The sequence below is a fragment of the Colletotrichum acutatum genome (assembly GCF_030867785.1).
Source record: "Colletotrichum acutatum strain CBS 112980 chromosome Unknown BDZ83scaffold_54, whole genome shotgun sequence".
NCBI lineage: Eukaryota > Fungi > Ascomycota > Sordariomycetes > Glomerellales > Glomerellaceae > Colletotrichum > Colletotrichum acutatum.
The window spans coordinates 95,554-109,940 of record NW_026849048.1 but is presented as its reverse complement, the minus strand read 5'-3'; the positions used below and the strand labels follow the sequence as shown (position 1 = coordinate 109,940).

Here is a 14,387-nt window from a genome sequence, read left to right as displayed (position 1 = left end):
CCAGCACCACAGAAGAAGATCAAGGTATCGCTCGTTATTAACCGTCTTTTCGTGAGTCGTCGTGAAAACCAACTTATTCCTCGTCGTCCGTGTCGGGAGGGTGGGGCGTTCCCTTGGGGCTGTTGAGCCACTCAATGTGTCTGAGACGACGACGGACCTCCTGCTCCTTGAGCTCCTTCTTGGTCTTCTTCTTCTTCTTTCTGGCGCGGAACTTCATTTCAGAATTATCCTCGGCGCCAGAGTTGACCGCGCTGTTGACGGCACTGTTGGCAACAGAGGAGACGGCGGTGGAGGCGATGGCGCTTCCAGGCACGCTGCTGTTGTCCTCAAAGGAGCCTAGGTTGATGGCGGCGTTGCCACGGAGGGCAACACGACCATCGTTGACGTGCCACTGCTCGGAGCACAGGGCACCGACGAACTCCTCGTTATGGGAAATGAGGATGACACCGCCCTTGAACTCACGAATGGCGACGGCGAGACCGCCGAGGGAGTCACGGTCCAAGAAGTTAGTCGGCTCGTCGAGAACCAACAAGTGAGGGTTGTTCCACATGGCACCAGCGATAACGACCTTGACCTTCTGGCCACCGGACAGGGAGCCGATCTCATTGTGGTTGGCAATCTCGGGATCCAGTCCGAGGTCTTCAAAGTGCTTGGAGATGACGGTGGGCTGGAGCTCACGGTAACCGAGACCCTCGCGAGATGCCTCATGATCATCGAACTCCTGGATGAGCTTGTCGAAGCCCCACTCGATCATGGTCTCGCGGGACACCTGGGTGTTGTACTTGGGAAGGTACCCGCGCCATTTACTACGTTTTGTTAGTCTATTGGCCATGTATTCGGATGATTGGATTGTGCTTACATCTCGTATTGGAACGTCTTCTTGTACTTTTGACGACCAACGATGGTTTCGAGCTGACGAGCAGACTTGCCGTCCTTGAGATCGATGAGCTTATCCATCTGCTCGCGATCCTTGTCGGAGAGCATACGGGTCTGCTTCATGTGGACCTCGCGATCGTCACCGTTGGCGTAACGCCACTGCAGGTACTGGTTGGGGGTCTTCTCAAGATGCATCTCAACGTGCTCAAGAGCGTGCTGCTTGATGTAGCCGATACGCAAATTGGGGTGCTTCTCGACCTTTCCAGTGCTAGGAATGACCTCACCAGTGAGGATCTTGATGAGCGTGGACTTGCCGGCACCGTTGGGGCCGATGATGGCCACTCTTGACGACAGAGTAAGCTGGCAAGTAACCTCAGCGAGAGAGGGCTTGGGTGCCTTGGGGTATTGGTATGAGACGTTGGTCATGCGGATAATGGCACGGGTCAGGGACTTGACACCAGTCAGGATACCCGGAGGCGGGAACTTGAACTGAACCTGGGAAGCGGAGAGCGTGTAGTAGCTCTTTGCCTCGGGGCGAACCTTGACAAAGGCGGCGAGGTTGCCCTTGTAGCAGGCAAGCTTCTTGTTGGGCTCGTAGTGGTAAATATCCGTGGTGACGTTGTCGAGGAAACCGGAGTCGTGAGAAACGATCAAACTGGTGATGTCGGGGTGGGTCTTGAGGTAGTTCTCGAGCCAGGCGATGTTGGCAACATCCAAGTGGTTAGTAGGTTCGTCCAGCAACAGGACGTCGGCGCCCTTCAGCATAGCACGAGCCAAAGCCAACTTCATCTTCCATCCTCCGGACAGGGAGCCGACCTTGTGCGACTGGCGCTCGTCAGGGCCACTGCCGAAGCCGAACTCATCAAGAACCTCGACGACCTTGGCACGACCGCGAGCCGCGATCTCCTCGTCCTTGAGTACGAAGTCCAAAATGCTGATATCGGCATCCTCACCCTGGTTGTGCTCGACGTAAATGGTACGAAGGACATCCTGGGGAGGGAAACCCTCGAGCTTGCCGTTGGCGATACTGCGCATCAGCGTGGACTTGCCGGCACCGTTGCGACCGCAAAGACCATAGCGGTGACCCTTGAGCAGTCTCAGGTTGGTGTGGGAAAGCAGCAGCATGCCGCCGTATGCCAGGGAGAAGTGGGCATTGACAATCTCCGTCTCGCCGTCATCTTCCTTCTCGGGAACACCGTACTTGCGCTCGTCCTCCTCGACGTAGTACTTCTGAACGCTGTCGGCGATGGCAACGTTGGAGCTCGGGGCCAAGGCCTGCAGGTAGGGAGCGATGCGTCCAGAGATGCGCTGAACGAAACGGTGGTTGACGTCCTCGGCAACCTGCTCGCAGACGTAGGGGCGAGCCACCTTGTAGATGTCGGTGACGGCAAGGCCGCCGCTCTTCTTGATCTCGGCATCAAGGATCTTGCCGACGTCCTCGCTAGAGACACGCTCGATGACATCCTTGTCGTCACCCATGGCCTTCTCAATGACATCCAATGCTCTCTTAGCCAGCTCTCGGACCTCGGGGAGGGAAGCGCGGTCGTAGACACCCTTCACACCAGGCTGCAACTTGGGCAGGAAGGTTCTGGCCTCGATCGGGTCGTGAACCAGCTTTGTCAAGTTCTCGACGACAACGACGGTCTGGCGGAGAACCTCCTGAGCGGTAGAGGGGGTGTTGAGGGAACGCTCCAGCAGGGGCGTCAAGAGAGCAAGAACGGGAGAGGTGACGATGGCGACAAATGTCGTCATGGACAGGGCGTGGATGGCCTTGCGAAGAGTTTCGGTGGAGGGGTGGTGCATGGTATCAATGAGGAGGGGCACGCGAGGAGCGACGTCGTCGTTGGAAAGGAGGGCGGTAAGGGCGGTCATAGTTTGGACAGACTGCTTCTCGACCTCGGCCTTGAGGTCGTGCATGCCGCCCTCGACGATGGGGATGAGGCCAGCCAGCTTTGTTCCGATGGCCTCACGGAGGACATCCTGCTCTTCAGCCTGCTCTTGGGTGGAGCCGACAGTCTGCTTGGCCTTCTCGGCGATCTTCTGGAGCAAGAGGAGGGCAGCAGCAGTTCCCTGCCACTTTCCGGTCCTCTTGGACAGGTAGATGTGAAGAACGGGCAGCAGACCGACAACGAGAGCCTCGGCGCTCAGGTTGTTGAAGAGAGCGTCCAGCGCATACTGAGCAGACTCGCGAACGACGGAGCCCTTGTCGGACAGGGCGTCGAGAGCTGCAGGAACGAGGGTAGCATCCTGAACAAGGAAGACGACCTCGCTCAAGGGCGACTTAGGGGGCATGCGCTCAAAGAGGGCACCCAACAGGTTTTGGGCACACTCGCGAAGCTGAGGAGACTTCTTGTTGGCGGCAGCCTTCTTGATCTCGGCAAGAATTCCATATTGGGTAAGACCTTGGTATCCGACCGTGTTGTTCAAGACTTCGCAAAGACCGTAGGCGGCATCGACTGAGGCGGCGGAAGTGGTCGCGGTGAAAATCGAGTTCAAGAAGGCGGAAATCTCCTCTTGGGATGGCGGGGGAGGGGCATCGCCCTTGGCCACGACGGTCATGTTCGCTTGGTGTTGTTCCTGCTGCGATAAGGGCGGGGTTACAGGGTGAGGCATGGAAGCGACAACCAGCACTCGGAGAGAGAGAGGGGTCGGAGGGCGAGAGAGGGAGAGCGCGCGCGAACAAAGGGACCTCGCTTCTGCAATTCTGAAGGAGGAAAAACCGGAAAAGAGTTTCGCGGGAAAGAAAAGGATGCTCTCGTCTGTCCTCTCTCTCGTGGGACGGCGAGTTTGTGTGGTGTAGGTCGTCAGCAACAAGTGTCCCTCCGTCGCAACACAGATTTTTTTTTAGATTGGGCACTGCAAGTCCGGGCGCGATTTTTCCCTCTTTGTTTCTCACAATCCACCAGCAGAATCGCATCCTTGGCCCATGTGAAAAAAAAAAATTCAACTTTGAATCCCGCCCCCTATCGGAGACGTCTTATTGGTTGCAACGACTTACTCATCTCCACCTTCGCCCCCAATCTCCGTAGCGATAAAAGAGTACGTACCGCGGGGCTCCGTACCTCATCTTTTTCGCTCCGCTGCGAAAGGCTCTTGATGCCCGAATTACCAATCCGACTACGCATCTCTCGTTGCTCGGCAAGGAAAAAGGTAACCATAGGTCGAGCAGGAAATCATTCATCTCTGTTCCTTCAAGTTTTTGGACGATCTTGAACAGTTTGAATCTCTCCGGCTTGGTTACTCCGGTGCCGGCGTCGAAATCCCGTTGAAGAAGCGAGGTCCACCCCGCGGTTGCGTCCCGCCTCAGCGTCGGCCAAAGACTCGGCTAAGAGGTCACTGTCCTTCCATCTCGTTTCAAGAATCCAACAAATTCTGTCTTGCGAGTGCGACCCTGTTTCGTGCGCAAGAGCCTCTGGTCAGCGAGCGTTTGAGGAGAACCAAAGGCAGCGTTGCTTCTCATTCTCCCATTTATGTAAGAGTCTAGCCCGCTTTGCCTTATCTGAGAAATGCCTCTTCCAGCCCGCAACACCGTCATGCTTTGCCTTGCAGATACTCCATGCAGAGATTGATGCCTTCTTGAAGATAAGCTGTGTGGAGAATTATGTGTGGCGTACATGAAGAAACCTCTTCACATGGGGCAGCCATGACCAGCAAAGTCTCGGCTGTAGCCGTTTGTGAGCTGAGGCTGCAGTGTTGGCTGCTCCTGATCTTCGTTTAGTCCCATCGCTTTCAGAACTATTCCCATCCGTATCGCAAGAAAAGGCCAGGACGAGTTCGACGTCACATATGGGGTGACCGAACTATGCGATACTCTCTGAGGTCGCCATGCTGATCCTGACCCATCATCCAACTTGCAAGATTGACTTTCTCTATGGCGCAAGCCCTATAAAGATGCTGGAATAGCTTGGTGAAAACACAGTCCAACGGCGCATCGAGAGAGCTTCAGCATCGGCGCTTGATGTTCTTGCGACATCTGGTACTTATGGTCTCATGGTGTTTCGTAAAGATATGTCCTATGATGATCAGCAAACTGGCCAGTCTGATGCGTGGCATCAGCATAAAAGCATAAATGTACCAGAACACTCATCAGATGAAGTGAGCAGCATCTTAGTCGGATTTTCGAGAGTCTGGAACGTTTCCACCTGTGACGTTTGGATCACTAAATTGCCTCCCCGCCATAGATTAATTTTGCTTCTCAAATCGGTCCCGCATATTCCGGGTGCCGGCCTTCGAATGTTTCTGAGTGCATCGGTGGTGGTCCAAATCTAGCTGAGACATTGTGTTTCTCTTTCCCGAAGCTGGAGGGGCCGAGGTCGAGGAGGCAGGTAAATCTGTGCGAAATTGGGGATGAAGTAGTTTTCTTTTTGCACACAGTCTCAGCTGATGGACGGTATTTCTGCTGGAGAAAAGGCTGACGACATATGGCTCCCCGCTTCATGTTAAGAGGGAGATGTGACGCCGGGTTGATCAGAAAATGAAAAGGTGGCTACGGGCACCTGATATGGTCTGCCAGCTTTCGTCAGAGTCTCTACCGTCGTCGGTGGGTCATTCGGTATCGCATCTTGAGACTGAGATGAGGTGTAAGACGGGATGGAATCCATCGCATCCAAGCGGGAGATCTCCGGTTCCTTTCCTCAGATACGGATATGCTTACCTAAGATGAGGCACATCGTTCATGAACCTCAGCAAATGGAAGTTGCAAACAACCTAAAAGTACGGAGTACCTGGAAATAGATGGGAATTTGGGGGGGATTTGGCATGCTTCTGCCGGGTTCTGGCTCTTCCAGGGGCAGACGCTAGGTATCGTAGGCCCGTGCTGCCGAGGCCCCGCGCCAATCAGCGGGGCAGCCCAGTGAGAGTGCGGCTCCACTGGCCTAATGGCGCTGCAATTGAGGACTGAAAGGCCCAAGGGACGTCACTAAGACAGGGGCAGCGGTCCAAGCGTGGGGCATCCAGTACGTACCTAGACCCAGATTCCCCCACTGTTTCAACCGGAAGCTCCCAAATCCAGGCGGGCACGGCCTGATCCCTCTGCACTCAGCAGCGTGGTTTACGAAAGCTTAACCACGCCAACACGCTGCCAGCACGCCAAAAGAACAAGCCGCACTGCTGCGAGTCGAAACCTAGGGGAACAGACCTGACACCCCGTCCCTCGTCCCGGTCCCTTCAATTGTTTTGTCACTCTTCCCAAGTTCCAACCCTTCTCATCTCGTCCTCACAAGTCTTTGTCCGATTGTCCTGACCCGACACTGACATCACGTCAACTTCCGAGGTCGCTTACGCTCTTCACGTACTACCAGACTCCATCTCGACTGACCAAATTCGAGTTGCTAGCACCGTCTCGCAGATACCCCCAATTGTCTCCTACACGTACCGAGACTGCTTCGTTACAATACTATACCCAAGGACGTGTCGAGCAATGGTACGCCAGTCGAACCGTGCCGCCACAATCCGTCTCTGAACAGGACTGGTGCGCTCGTCAGACGCAGATCCAGCCTCGACTGTTCATCATTGAACAAAAAACAGAAGCATTCGACTTCTCCTGGGAAAACCCGAAGTCACAGCCGCGGACAAAACTACACTCATCCAATCTATCCGCCATGGACCCCAGTAAAGAAGGACTCTTGGGCGACAAGTCCCGCCGTTCCTACGATGGAGAATCCGACGACGGTTCCGACATCGACGCCACTGACTACCTCGAGCGAAATGAACAGAAGCAGGAGTCAAGATTCCCCAAGCCCGCCTTCCTTTCCGCTAGGCCGCGGGGCTGCATTGCAGCATTCAGAAGACTATTCCAGGGTCGCTCGAAGCTGTGCCTCTTCATCACCGCCGTCGTCTTCATCATGTGGGTTTTCATCAGCGCCGGAGGAGCCGTCATGTACAAGAAGTTTAAGGGTGCGCCCCCGACCGGTCTATCACCACCATGGTACCCGACTCCAAAGGGTGGCATATCCAAGAATTGGGCAGAGAGCTACAAGAAGGCCGGAGAGATGGTCGCCAAAATGACGTTACCTGAGAAGGTTAACATTACAACAGGAACTGGTTGGATGATGGGTCTCGCGGTCGGCACGACCGGCCCTGCAGTCCACGTTGGCTTCCCGCAGCTCCAGTTACAAGATGGTCCCCTTGGCATCCGGTTTGCCGACAATGCGACCGCATTCCCTGCCGGCGTCACTGTTGGCGCTACCTGGAACAAAGAGTTGATGTATCAGCGAGGCAAGGCGCATGGACAAGAAGCCCGAGGCAAGGGAATCAACGTGCTCCTCGGACCCTGCGTTGGCCCCCTTGGTCGACTGCCTGCCGGCGGCCGCAACTGGGAGGGCTTCGGCGCCGACCCCTACCTATCAGGTATCGCTGCCGCTGAGACGATCAAGGGCATTCAGGAGGAGGGTGTCATGGCTACTATCAAGCATTTTGTTGCCAACGAGCAGGAACATTTTCGACAAAGCTGGGAGTGGGGATTGCCCAACGCCATCTCTAGCAACATCGACGACCGGGCCATGCACGAGCTGTACGCGTGGCCATTCCTCGATGCCGTCAAGGCTGGTGTTGCCAGTGTCATGTGCTCTTACAACCAGGTCAACAACTCGTACGCTTGCGACAACTCCAAGCTTCTCAACGGTATTCTGAAGGACGAGATGGGCTTCCAAGGCTTCGTAATGAGCGACTGGCTTGCACAACGTTCAGGTGTCGGCAGCGCTCTCGCAGGTTTGGATATGACAATGCCTGGCGATGGTCTATTCTGGCAGAATGGAAAGTCTCTCTGGGGCCCCGAGCTTACTCGAGCTGTCCTCAACGGATCCGTTCCCGTCGAACGATTGGATGATATGGCCGTTCGTATCGTTGCTTCCTGGTATAAGCTAGGACAGGACGACAAGAAGCTTTACCCAGATGAGCTTCCCAACTTTTCGTCTTGGACCAACGACAAGATGGGTACTCTCGCTCCCGGTAGCAAGACACCCCAACCAGAGGTCGAGGTCAACAAGTATGTTCATGTGCAAGGCAATCACTCCGATATTGCCCGCCGTGTTGCTGCCGAGGGCACAGTGCTGCTCAAGAATAAGGACGTCTTGCCAATCAGCAGAGACGGCTTCATCGACGCGAAGCGCAAGCGCCACGAGGGCAAATTGAAGATTGGCATCTATGGCGAGGACGCTGGTCCAGGCAACGGCCCGAATTACTGCGCTGATCGCGGCTGCAACCAAGGGACACTGGGCTCGGGCTGGGGCAGTGGTGCTGTGGAATTTCCGTACCTCGTCACTCCTGTCGAAGCCTTGAAGAAGGGGTTCAAGTCTGAGAAGGTTGAACTGTCCGAGTATCTCACAAACTCGCCCCCGTTTCAAAAGGACCCCTCTGTCCTGCACAACCAGGATGTCTGTATCGTATTTGCCAATGCGGACTCGGGAGAAGGCTTCCTGGCATGGGGAGGCATTGGCGGTGATCGAAACGATCTCAAGTTGCAAAAAGGAGGAGACGATCTGATCCTCCTGGTTGCCGACAATTGCGGCAAGGGTGAAGGCAATTCAGCCGGTGGCGATACCATCGTTGTCATTCATTCAGTAGGACCCGTCGAAATGGAACGTTGGATCGACCATCCCGGTGTCAAGGCCGTCCTCTACGCCAACCTTCCGGGAGAAGAGAGTGGAAATGCGCTAGCGGACGTGATCTTTGGCGATGTCAACCCCAGTGGTAAGCTGCCGTACACAATCCCCAAGTCTCTGAAGGACTTTGGACCTGGCGGACAGATCTTGTACCTGCCCAACGGCGTGGTGCCCCAGCAAGACTTCTCTGAAGGACTCTACATCGACTACCGACACTTTGACAAGAATAATATTGAACCTCGTTTTGAATTTGGTTACGGCCTGTCATACACGAGCTTCGAGTTTTCCAATGTCACCGTTAAGGGCGTCAAGGAAAAGAGCGCACTTCCTCCACCTCGCCCAGCGCCCGGTGCGGAGCCACCAAAGTTCAGCGACAAGATCCCTGACAAGAAGGTGGCTTTGTTCCCGGAAGGCTTCCGCAAGCTCGAGAAATATGTATACCCATATTTGGATACCGTGGACGATATCTCTTCGGACCCGTACCCTTACCCAGACGGATACGAGGTGAAGCAGCCTCCATCCCAAGCTGGCGGTGAAGAGGGCGGTAACCCCGATCTGTGGGAGACATATGTCACCGTCCAGGCGGACGTCACCAACACCGGCGCTGTAGCCGGCAAGGTCGTCCCCCAGCTGTACATGTCGTACCCGAAGAACGTGCACGGCGTGGACTTCCCCGTCAAGGTCCTTCGTGGCTTTGACAAGTTCAACTTGGAGAAGGGTGAGAAGAAGACTGTCACGTTCAACGTGACACGGCGCGACCTCAGCTACTGGGACGTGCGGCAACAGAACTGGGCGATGATTACGTTTGGGGAGTATTCGTTCCTCGTTGGCGAGAGCTCAAGGCATCTGACGCAAATGGGCAGTTGGTAGTTGTTGTATATTTCTTGGCCTCCACTGGTTTGAAGCCATGTATGCTTATGAATCGAGGATTGTGGGAAAATACATATGGGAGTTTTGTTTCTGATTCAGTACTTTTTTTAACATGATGAGACTACATAGGGTCTCGTAAAGTAAAGGTGGCTGATCTAGGGATGTAGAATGTGAATAGAGCTACTCGATTGCCATGACGTTTGAATTAAGCCCTGGCTGAGTTGAATAGGTTCTCCCCATACTTGGGTCTGCCAAAAATCCTGAGAGCATCAGTCTATGCTGAGACCAGACTGCTAGGAGATCAGATGCATTTGATTCCAATCGAACATGGCACGGCCGCCCTTAGATACTTCTGATACAATGGCCAAGACGAGATGTCCGCCTTTGGGTCCAAAGGCTGTGCTACAATGCATGCCAATCCCGTCCTACTTTGACCATCCTCATGTTGGTAGTACCCTCATAAAGACCTTCTTTCAAGTCGATTAGTCTTAAAGGATTGATGCTGGATAGTAACACACGGTTTTGTGGTACTCGAGGCTCCAAATTGGTCGTTTCTGGACTGGTTTTTTTTTCCCCTCGACTGGCCAAGGAGACTTCATTCCGATTCACTTATATAGGTGGATTCACACTCTCTCCAGAAAAGAATAGGACTTGAACCTGAGATTTCATCCATCGCCTCTTCGCTCTCTTCTCTCTTCAGCGTCATTCCGAAGTACTCCGGACAGGACGAGGAATCTCAAGAGACGCCATGACCAACGTCCCAAGAATACATCAACATGGTCGGCACCCCCCCCCCCCTTCAAATAGGCATACTCATGCCAACTCACCTTGCCATACCACTCCCGGGCTTCCTCAACGACGGCTGTGGCTACCTAGATAAACAGGGTCCGCAGTTCAAGCTCCTCGGCGACGGCACGATGATGACGTACTGCAACAAAAATACCTTTACTGTGCTCAATCTGAACGATTGTATTGTCAATGTCCTGGGTGGTTTGAAACCTAGGGCTGATGATGGGCTGGAAGGGAAGTTTACGGATACGTGTAGGGGGTGTAAGGTTGATGGGGAGGGTGTTTGGTGCGAGTGTGGGTGTGAGATGTTTGATGGGGGGTATGAGGAGTCTTTCATCAATATGAGTAAGTGTAGCCTTCTTTCTTGACTGGCTCATAGACTTTTGGTGAGTTCGACTGAGGCATGCTGATGATGATGTTAGATGATATCGTGATCAACTGAAATGTGTACCTGGGCTGCCGTGGCGGGATATCAAGTTGCTATGAGATGACGTGGAATTGCAAGCCCAGGAGGTGGTGGCCTGAAGGCACTTCCCCAGAGATCTTTGATACCAAGTGTAACATTTATCAGTAAGACGGCGTCTCGTGAGATGAAATGTTAGCTTCGACCTCGTCTGCTTGTCAGTAACAATGTTCAAGCGATTTGTTCGATCGGCTGGCTCCATTGGCGACGGCATGATTTCACCCTCTGCTCGCCTTGCTGCGCTTGAGTAACCCGTCAGATTACTTCAACCTGATGAGAATCATTGTTGACGGTAAAGCAGAGTTGATGGGCGTATCCCGAGATAGGGATGGAGTTGCGTGGTGGCGAAAGAGTAGGTAGGCGATGGTGCTGGAATCGGACCGATCTTGAGACTGTATTCCAAGGTAGAGGTATTTGACTAGGTATTAGAAGAAGAAGTTTCTTGAGGTACCAAGCTTCCAAGCAATCATATGCCGAATGCCGCATGACGTTTGATCTGATGATCATTGAGGTCTCGTCATCCAGGCAACAGCGGTATGTATTTGGATAGACGTAATCCAGGCAGACGTTTGTCAATACGATGCAGTAATGTACGTACTCGATGTTATGTTGTTCAGTCGCTATGATGTCAGTGAAGGTTTATCGAAACTCGCGGAGTTCACGGGTCGTGGTCAGCAGGTTTACCGGCAACATGGCCGTGGAAAAGAGCTCTACTCCGTGAGATAAGCGGAGGCCGCTGAGCCCAGGGACCTTGATCATTCTCTTTTCGACAAAAGGTGTGCAACACAGTGGATTGCTGTTACCCGATGCAGTCAGCAGCAGAGAATCGATTGGAAGTGGGTAGTGAGAAACACGTGATCGGCTCTGCGATGGGTAAGCCCAACCTCACAAATCTCACCAACGAGATCGGTGAGGTATCTGCGAGGGGAGTGGGGGCTGCAGGCTTGCTCTAAACGCCGTCAATTATTGTCTATCTTGTATCACGTGTGGTCAACTTGAACGATTTTAGAATTTCTTTCTGGCTTACAGAGCAGAGTGCAGCATGTTGACGGCTGACATATCATCGGTTGCCGTAAGGATGTGGCGTCTCGGCGTGAATCAGTGGCTGCGATGATGCGCCCGAACCAAAACCATTTCGCCATAGCAGCAAGTTTTCTTGGTCGTGGAATCCACTATGGGCACAACAGAGTCTGAAGTTTGATGGCAGTGTGTGTGCTCGGTGACGTCCGGCGTGGGGGTGTTGAGATTGAGATGATGTGAAGGTAGAGATGGAGATGGAGGGGAGATTTGGAATGCCATCCAAGGTACCTTACTTGAGCGCACCAGCAGACAGGACTTTCGCCTCCGCTCCGGCTCCGGCGGAGATCACGATGGCGAGTGTCTGTCAAGTGGAGGGATGTAGGAGCGGATGCAAGGCACCGCTTCCAATCTTGCATTCAAGACACCCTGGAAACTCTGGAAGCTGCCCAAGAAGGAGCAATAACTCGAGGCACATGCCTAAAAGTTAGCCTAAGGTAGGTTGGCTCCCTCCATGAGAAATGATTCCCCATTAGGAAAGATAGAAGGAGAGCTACGAAGCTTCCTCCTCATGTCCTTCTGCCGTTTCGTCGGATTGTCAGGAGCCGGATGGCTGAGGGAGGAGCGACGGGGCAAGCCACATCCGCAGCGAATCACGGCCCTTGCTTCCTTCTTTCTTTGGATGTCCATTGGTCAATATTATCCACATGAGCCTATAAACTGGGCCACTCGCATTAGGCTGTGGCGCAGTCGAGAACATTCTGTTGTCAGATCGCTGTGTGCGCGTGTGACGTTTCCCTGTCTGGTCGTCTGCTTGTTCTCTTCTTCCCAACTCCCATGCTTCATCCCGTCTTCTCATCCCAACCTGTGTTAGTCGCCGCGCTTGTTTCCGGTCTACCGCGAGTCTCCCGGCCTTGTCCGACCTTTCAAGCCGTAACACAGCAAACCAAATGCTTCGCATCGCGCTTATAATCCTTTCTTCCTGGGCCATAGACGGCGCTTCCGGTATCTGCGCTCTTCCGGCGCTTGGCTCATCGTCAAGTGCTCCTCCGGGGCATACAGAATCCTCGAGTCTGCCTCGCTAAACACCCAACACGGGATTTTCAAGGCTATTCTGACATCTTTGTATGCTTTTCGCTCGGCGCTTGGAATCCTGCGTCGGATTGGGCAAATTTCTTCCTTTGGAGCATCCTCTGATACGGGATCGACCAGACAGATCTCCTTATGGCTACAGTATGTCGATCGATCTGCCCAGGTAGGGCCGGATCTTACAGCTACTCCCAGCCTCAACTTCAGCAGCCCGTCGTCGACTTCCAGAAGAAACCGCTCGGCCCATTATCATTGGCTCAAGACCCTAGCAAGCGGGAAGTTTGAGAGCCGAGGCACGGGCTTAGCCATGCCTCCAAGTCTAGAACCAGAATCACCCTGGTACTGTTCCCAGCCTCTAGGAACGCCAAACAAGCGTGCAGGATGCCCAACCTGAAGCAGACGACAACCTCTATCCTAATGACCGAATCCTTCACAACGGGGATTCAACCCTCACAATGGGTCCAGATCGGAGCTCAGAGTCCCCTCCGACACATGGACAAAAACAGGTCGAGCGGCGGGGCAGCTGAAATGCAGACCAACTAAGTCGTGGATAAGGCGACCTGGTTGACATTCAGCCCTATGGAAGCATCCCCGCATCTCCGGAGTACGACTTACTCCAACGTGGTTGATGTCTGGGATGCTCAAACATCACGCGAGCTATGCAAGGTTGAGACAGAGCTTGGTTCGCGCTTGCGGATACCTACCTCGAGCCTTTTTGACACTCTTGCAGATTTATTATGCAGACTCGCGCCTACGTGCCGCTAAAGTTCCTTGCCTACGTCCGCTCCGTGCCCGGCCTCGATGCTATTCCGGCCCCCCTAATCTGTATTCCGTTGGCACCACGGCAGAACACCAGGCCCGCTTGTCGCTTTATCATTCATAGTCGTATCTGCACGCCTGTTTCAAACGGTCCTTTTGTGGCTTATTGGTTCATTGCCGCCAATCGTCAAGCCTCCACCAAACACCAAAGAAGCTATTAGACCTCCGTCGGATTGCCAAAAAGAGCCTGCCATCCTGGTCAGCAGCAATGCCCTGTTCCGGGTCTCGCCATCCTTCGCCATAGTCAAAATGTCCGCTATACACAATTTTCACCTGACGATAGACCGGGGACGCCCGAACAATCACGGGCCGGGACTGGCGTGGGGTGGGCAACCATTAGTCCCTGCCATACGATCTGTCCTCCACTAAAATCTGACGTTGTCTTCTTGGGACCCTGCCACTCTCGTTTCCCGTTGACCGGCTGCCCAAACACCCTATGAGATGGCTCTCATCATTGACACTATGCCTGGTAGGGCTGCAGCTACGACATTCGCGCAGCCAGTACCACCCCAGAAGCATGCATGTCTAGGCTGTCCCGGCTTCTGGGGTCGGTCTATCGCAATTCCCATCGTCATCCGTTAGGGTGGTGAGCTCTTCTGGAGCTCGAGACAAAAATACGTCTGCTCTGTCAGCAGTTTTACTCATCGGCACCTGTATGCGATGTGGCCAATCACTGACCTCAACCTCGTTTTCTCGCCCATCACACTGCATATCGTCCCCTCATAAGCATCCAAGTCTTGGGGGAAAGAGTGATCGAAGTCGCGAGCATGTTCTTCAACCAGACCTGCAGCATAGCCGGTCTGCTGGGAACGTTTGAGGATTCTGGTCAGGAGCACAGTGATCACCCGTTCTGCTGTCCCTGA

General features: G+C 53.9%; 4 protein-coding genes across 4 annotated transcripts; 3 read left to right on the top strand and 1 right to left on the bottom strand.

The window, feature by feature from the left end:
* Positions 1 to 73: 73 nt before the first annotated feature.
* BDZ83DRAFT_578980 (ABC transporter) lies at positions 74 to 3,489 on the bottom strand (the record flags this gene model as incomplete). Its single annotated transcript, XM_060505188.1, has 2 exons — positions 74 to 806; positions 860 to 3,489. The coding sequence occupies 2 exons, from the start codon at positions 3,487 to 3,489 to the stop codon at positions 74 to 76; spliced, it is 3,363 nt and encodes a 1,120-aa protein (XP_060364317.1).
* Positions 3,490 to 5,951: 2,462 nt separating this feature from the next.
* BDZ83DRAFT_672500 (uncharacterized protein) lies at positions 5,952 to 6,231 on the top strand (the record flags this gene model as incomplete). The annotated part of the gene is made up of 2 exons (XM_060511131.1): positions 5,952 to 6,148; positions 6,211 to 6,231. A coding segment is annotated over one exon (167 nt), but the record flags the coding sequence as incomplete, so codon positions are not given.
* Positions 6,232 to 6,476: 245 nt separating this feature from the next.
* BDZ83DRAFT_752760 (glycosyl hydrolase family 3 N terminal domain-containing protein) lies at positions 6,477 to 9,347 on the top strand (the record flags this gene model as incomplete). Its single annotated transcript, XM_060514246.1, has 1 exon — positions 6,477 to 9,347. The coding sequence occupies one exon, from the start codon at positions 6,477 to 6,479 to the stop codon at positions 9,345 to 9,347; it is 2,871 nt and encodes a 956-aa protein (XP_060364315.1).
* Positions 9,348 to 9,978: 631 nt separating this feature from the next.
* On the top strand, positions 9,979 to 10,679 carry BDZ83DRAFT_357693 (uncharacterized protein). The gene has a single exon (XM_060502556.1). It carries the CDS (start codon positions 10,124 to 10,126, stop codon positions 10,502 to 10,504), a length of 381 nt encoding a protein of 126 aa, XP_060364314.1. The 5' UTR covers positions 9,979 to 10,123; the 3' UTR covers positions 10,505 to 10,679.
* Positions 10,680 to 14,387: the final 3,708 nt, after the last annotated feature.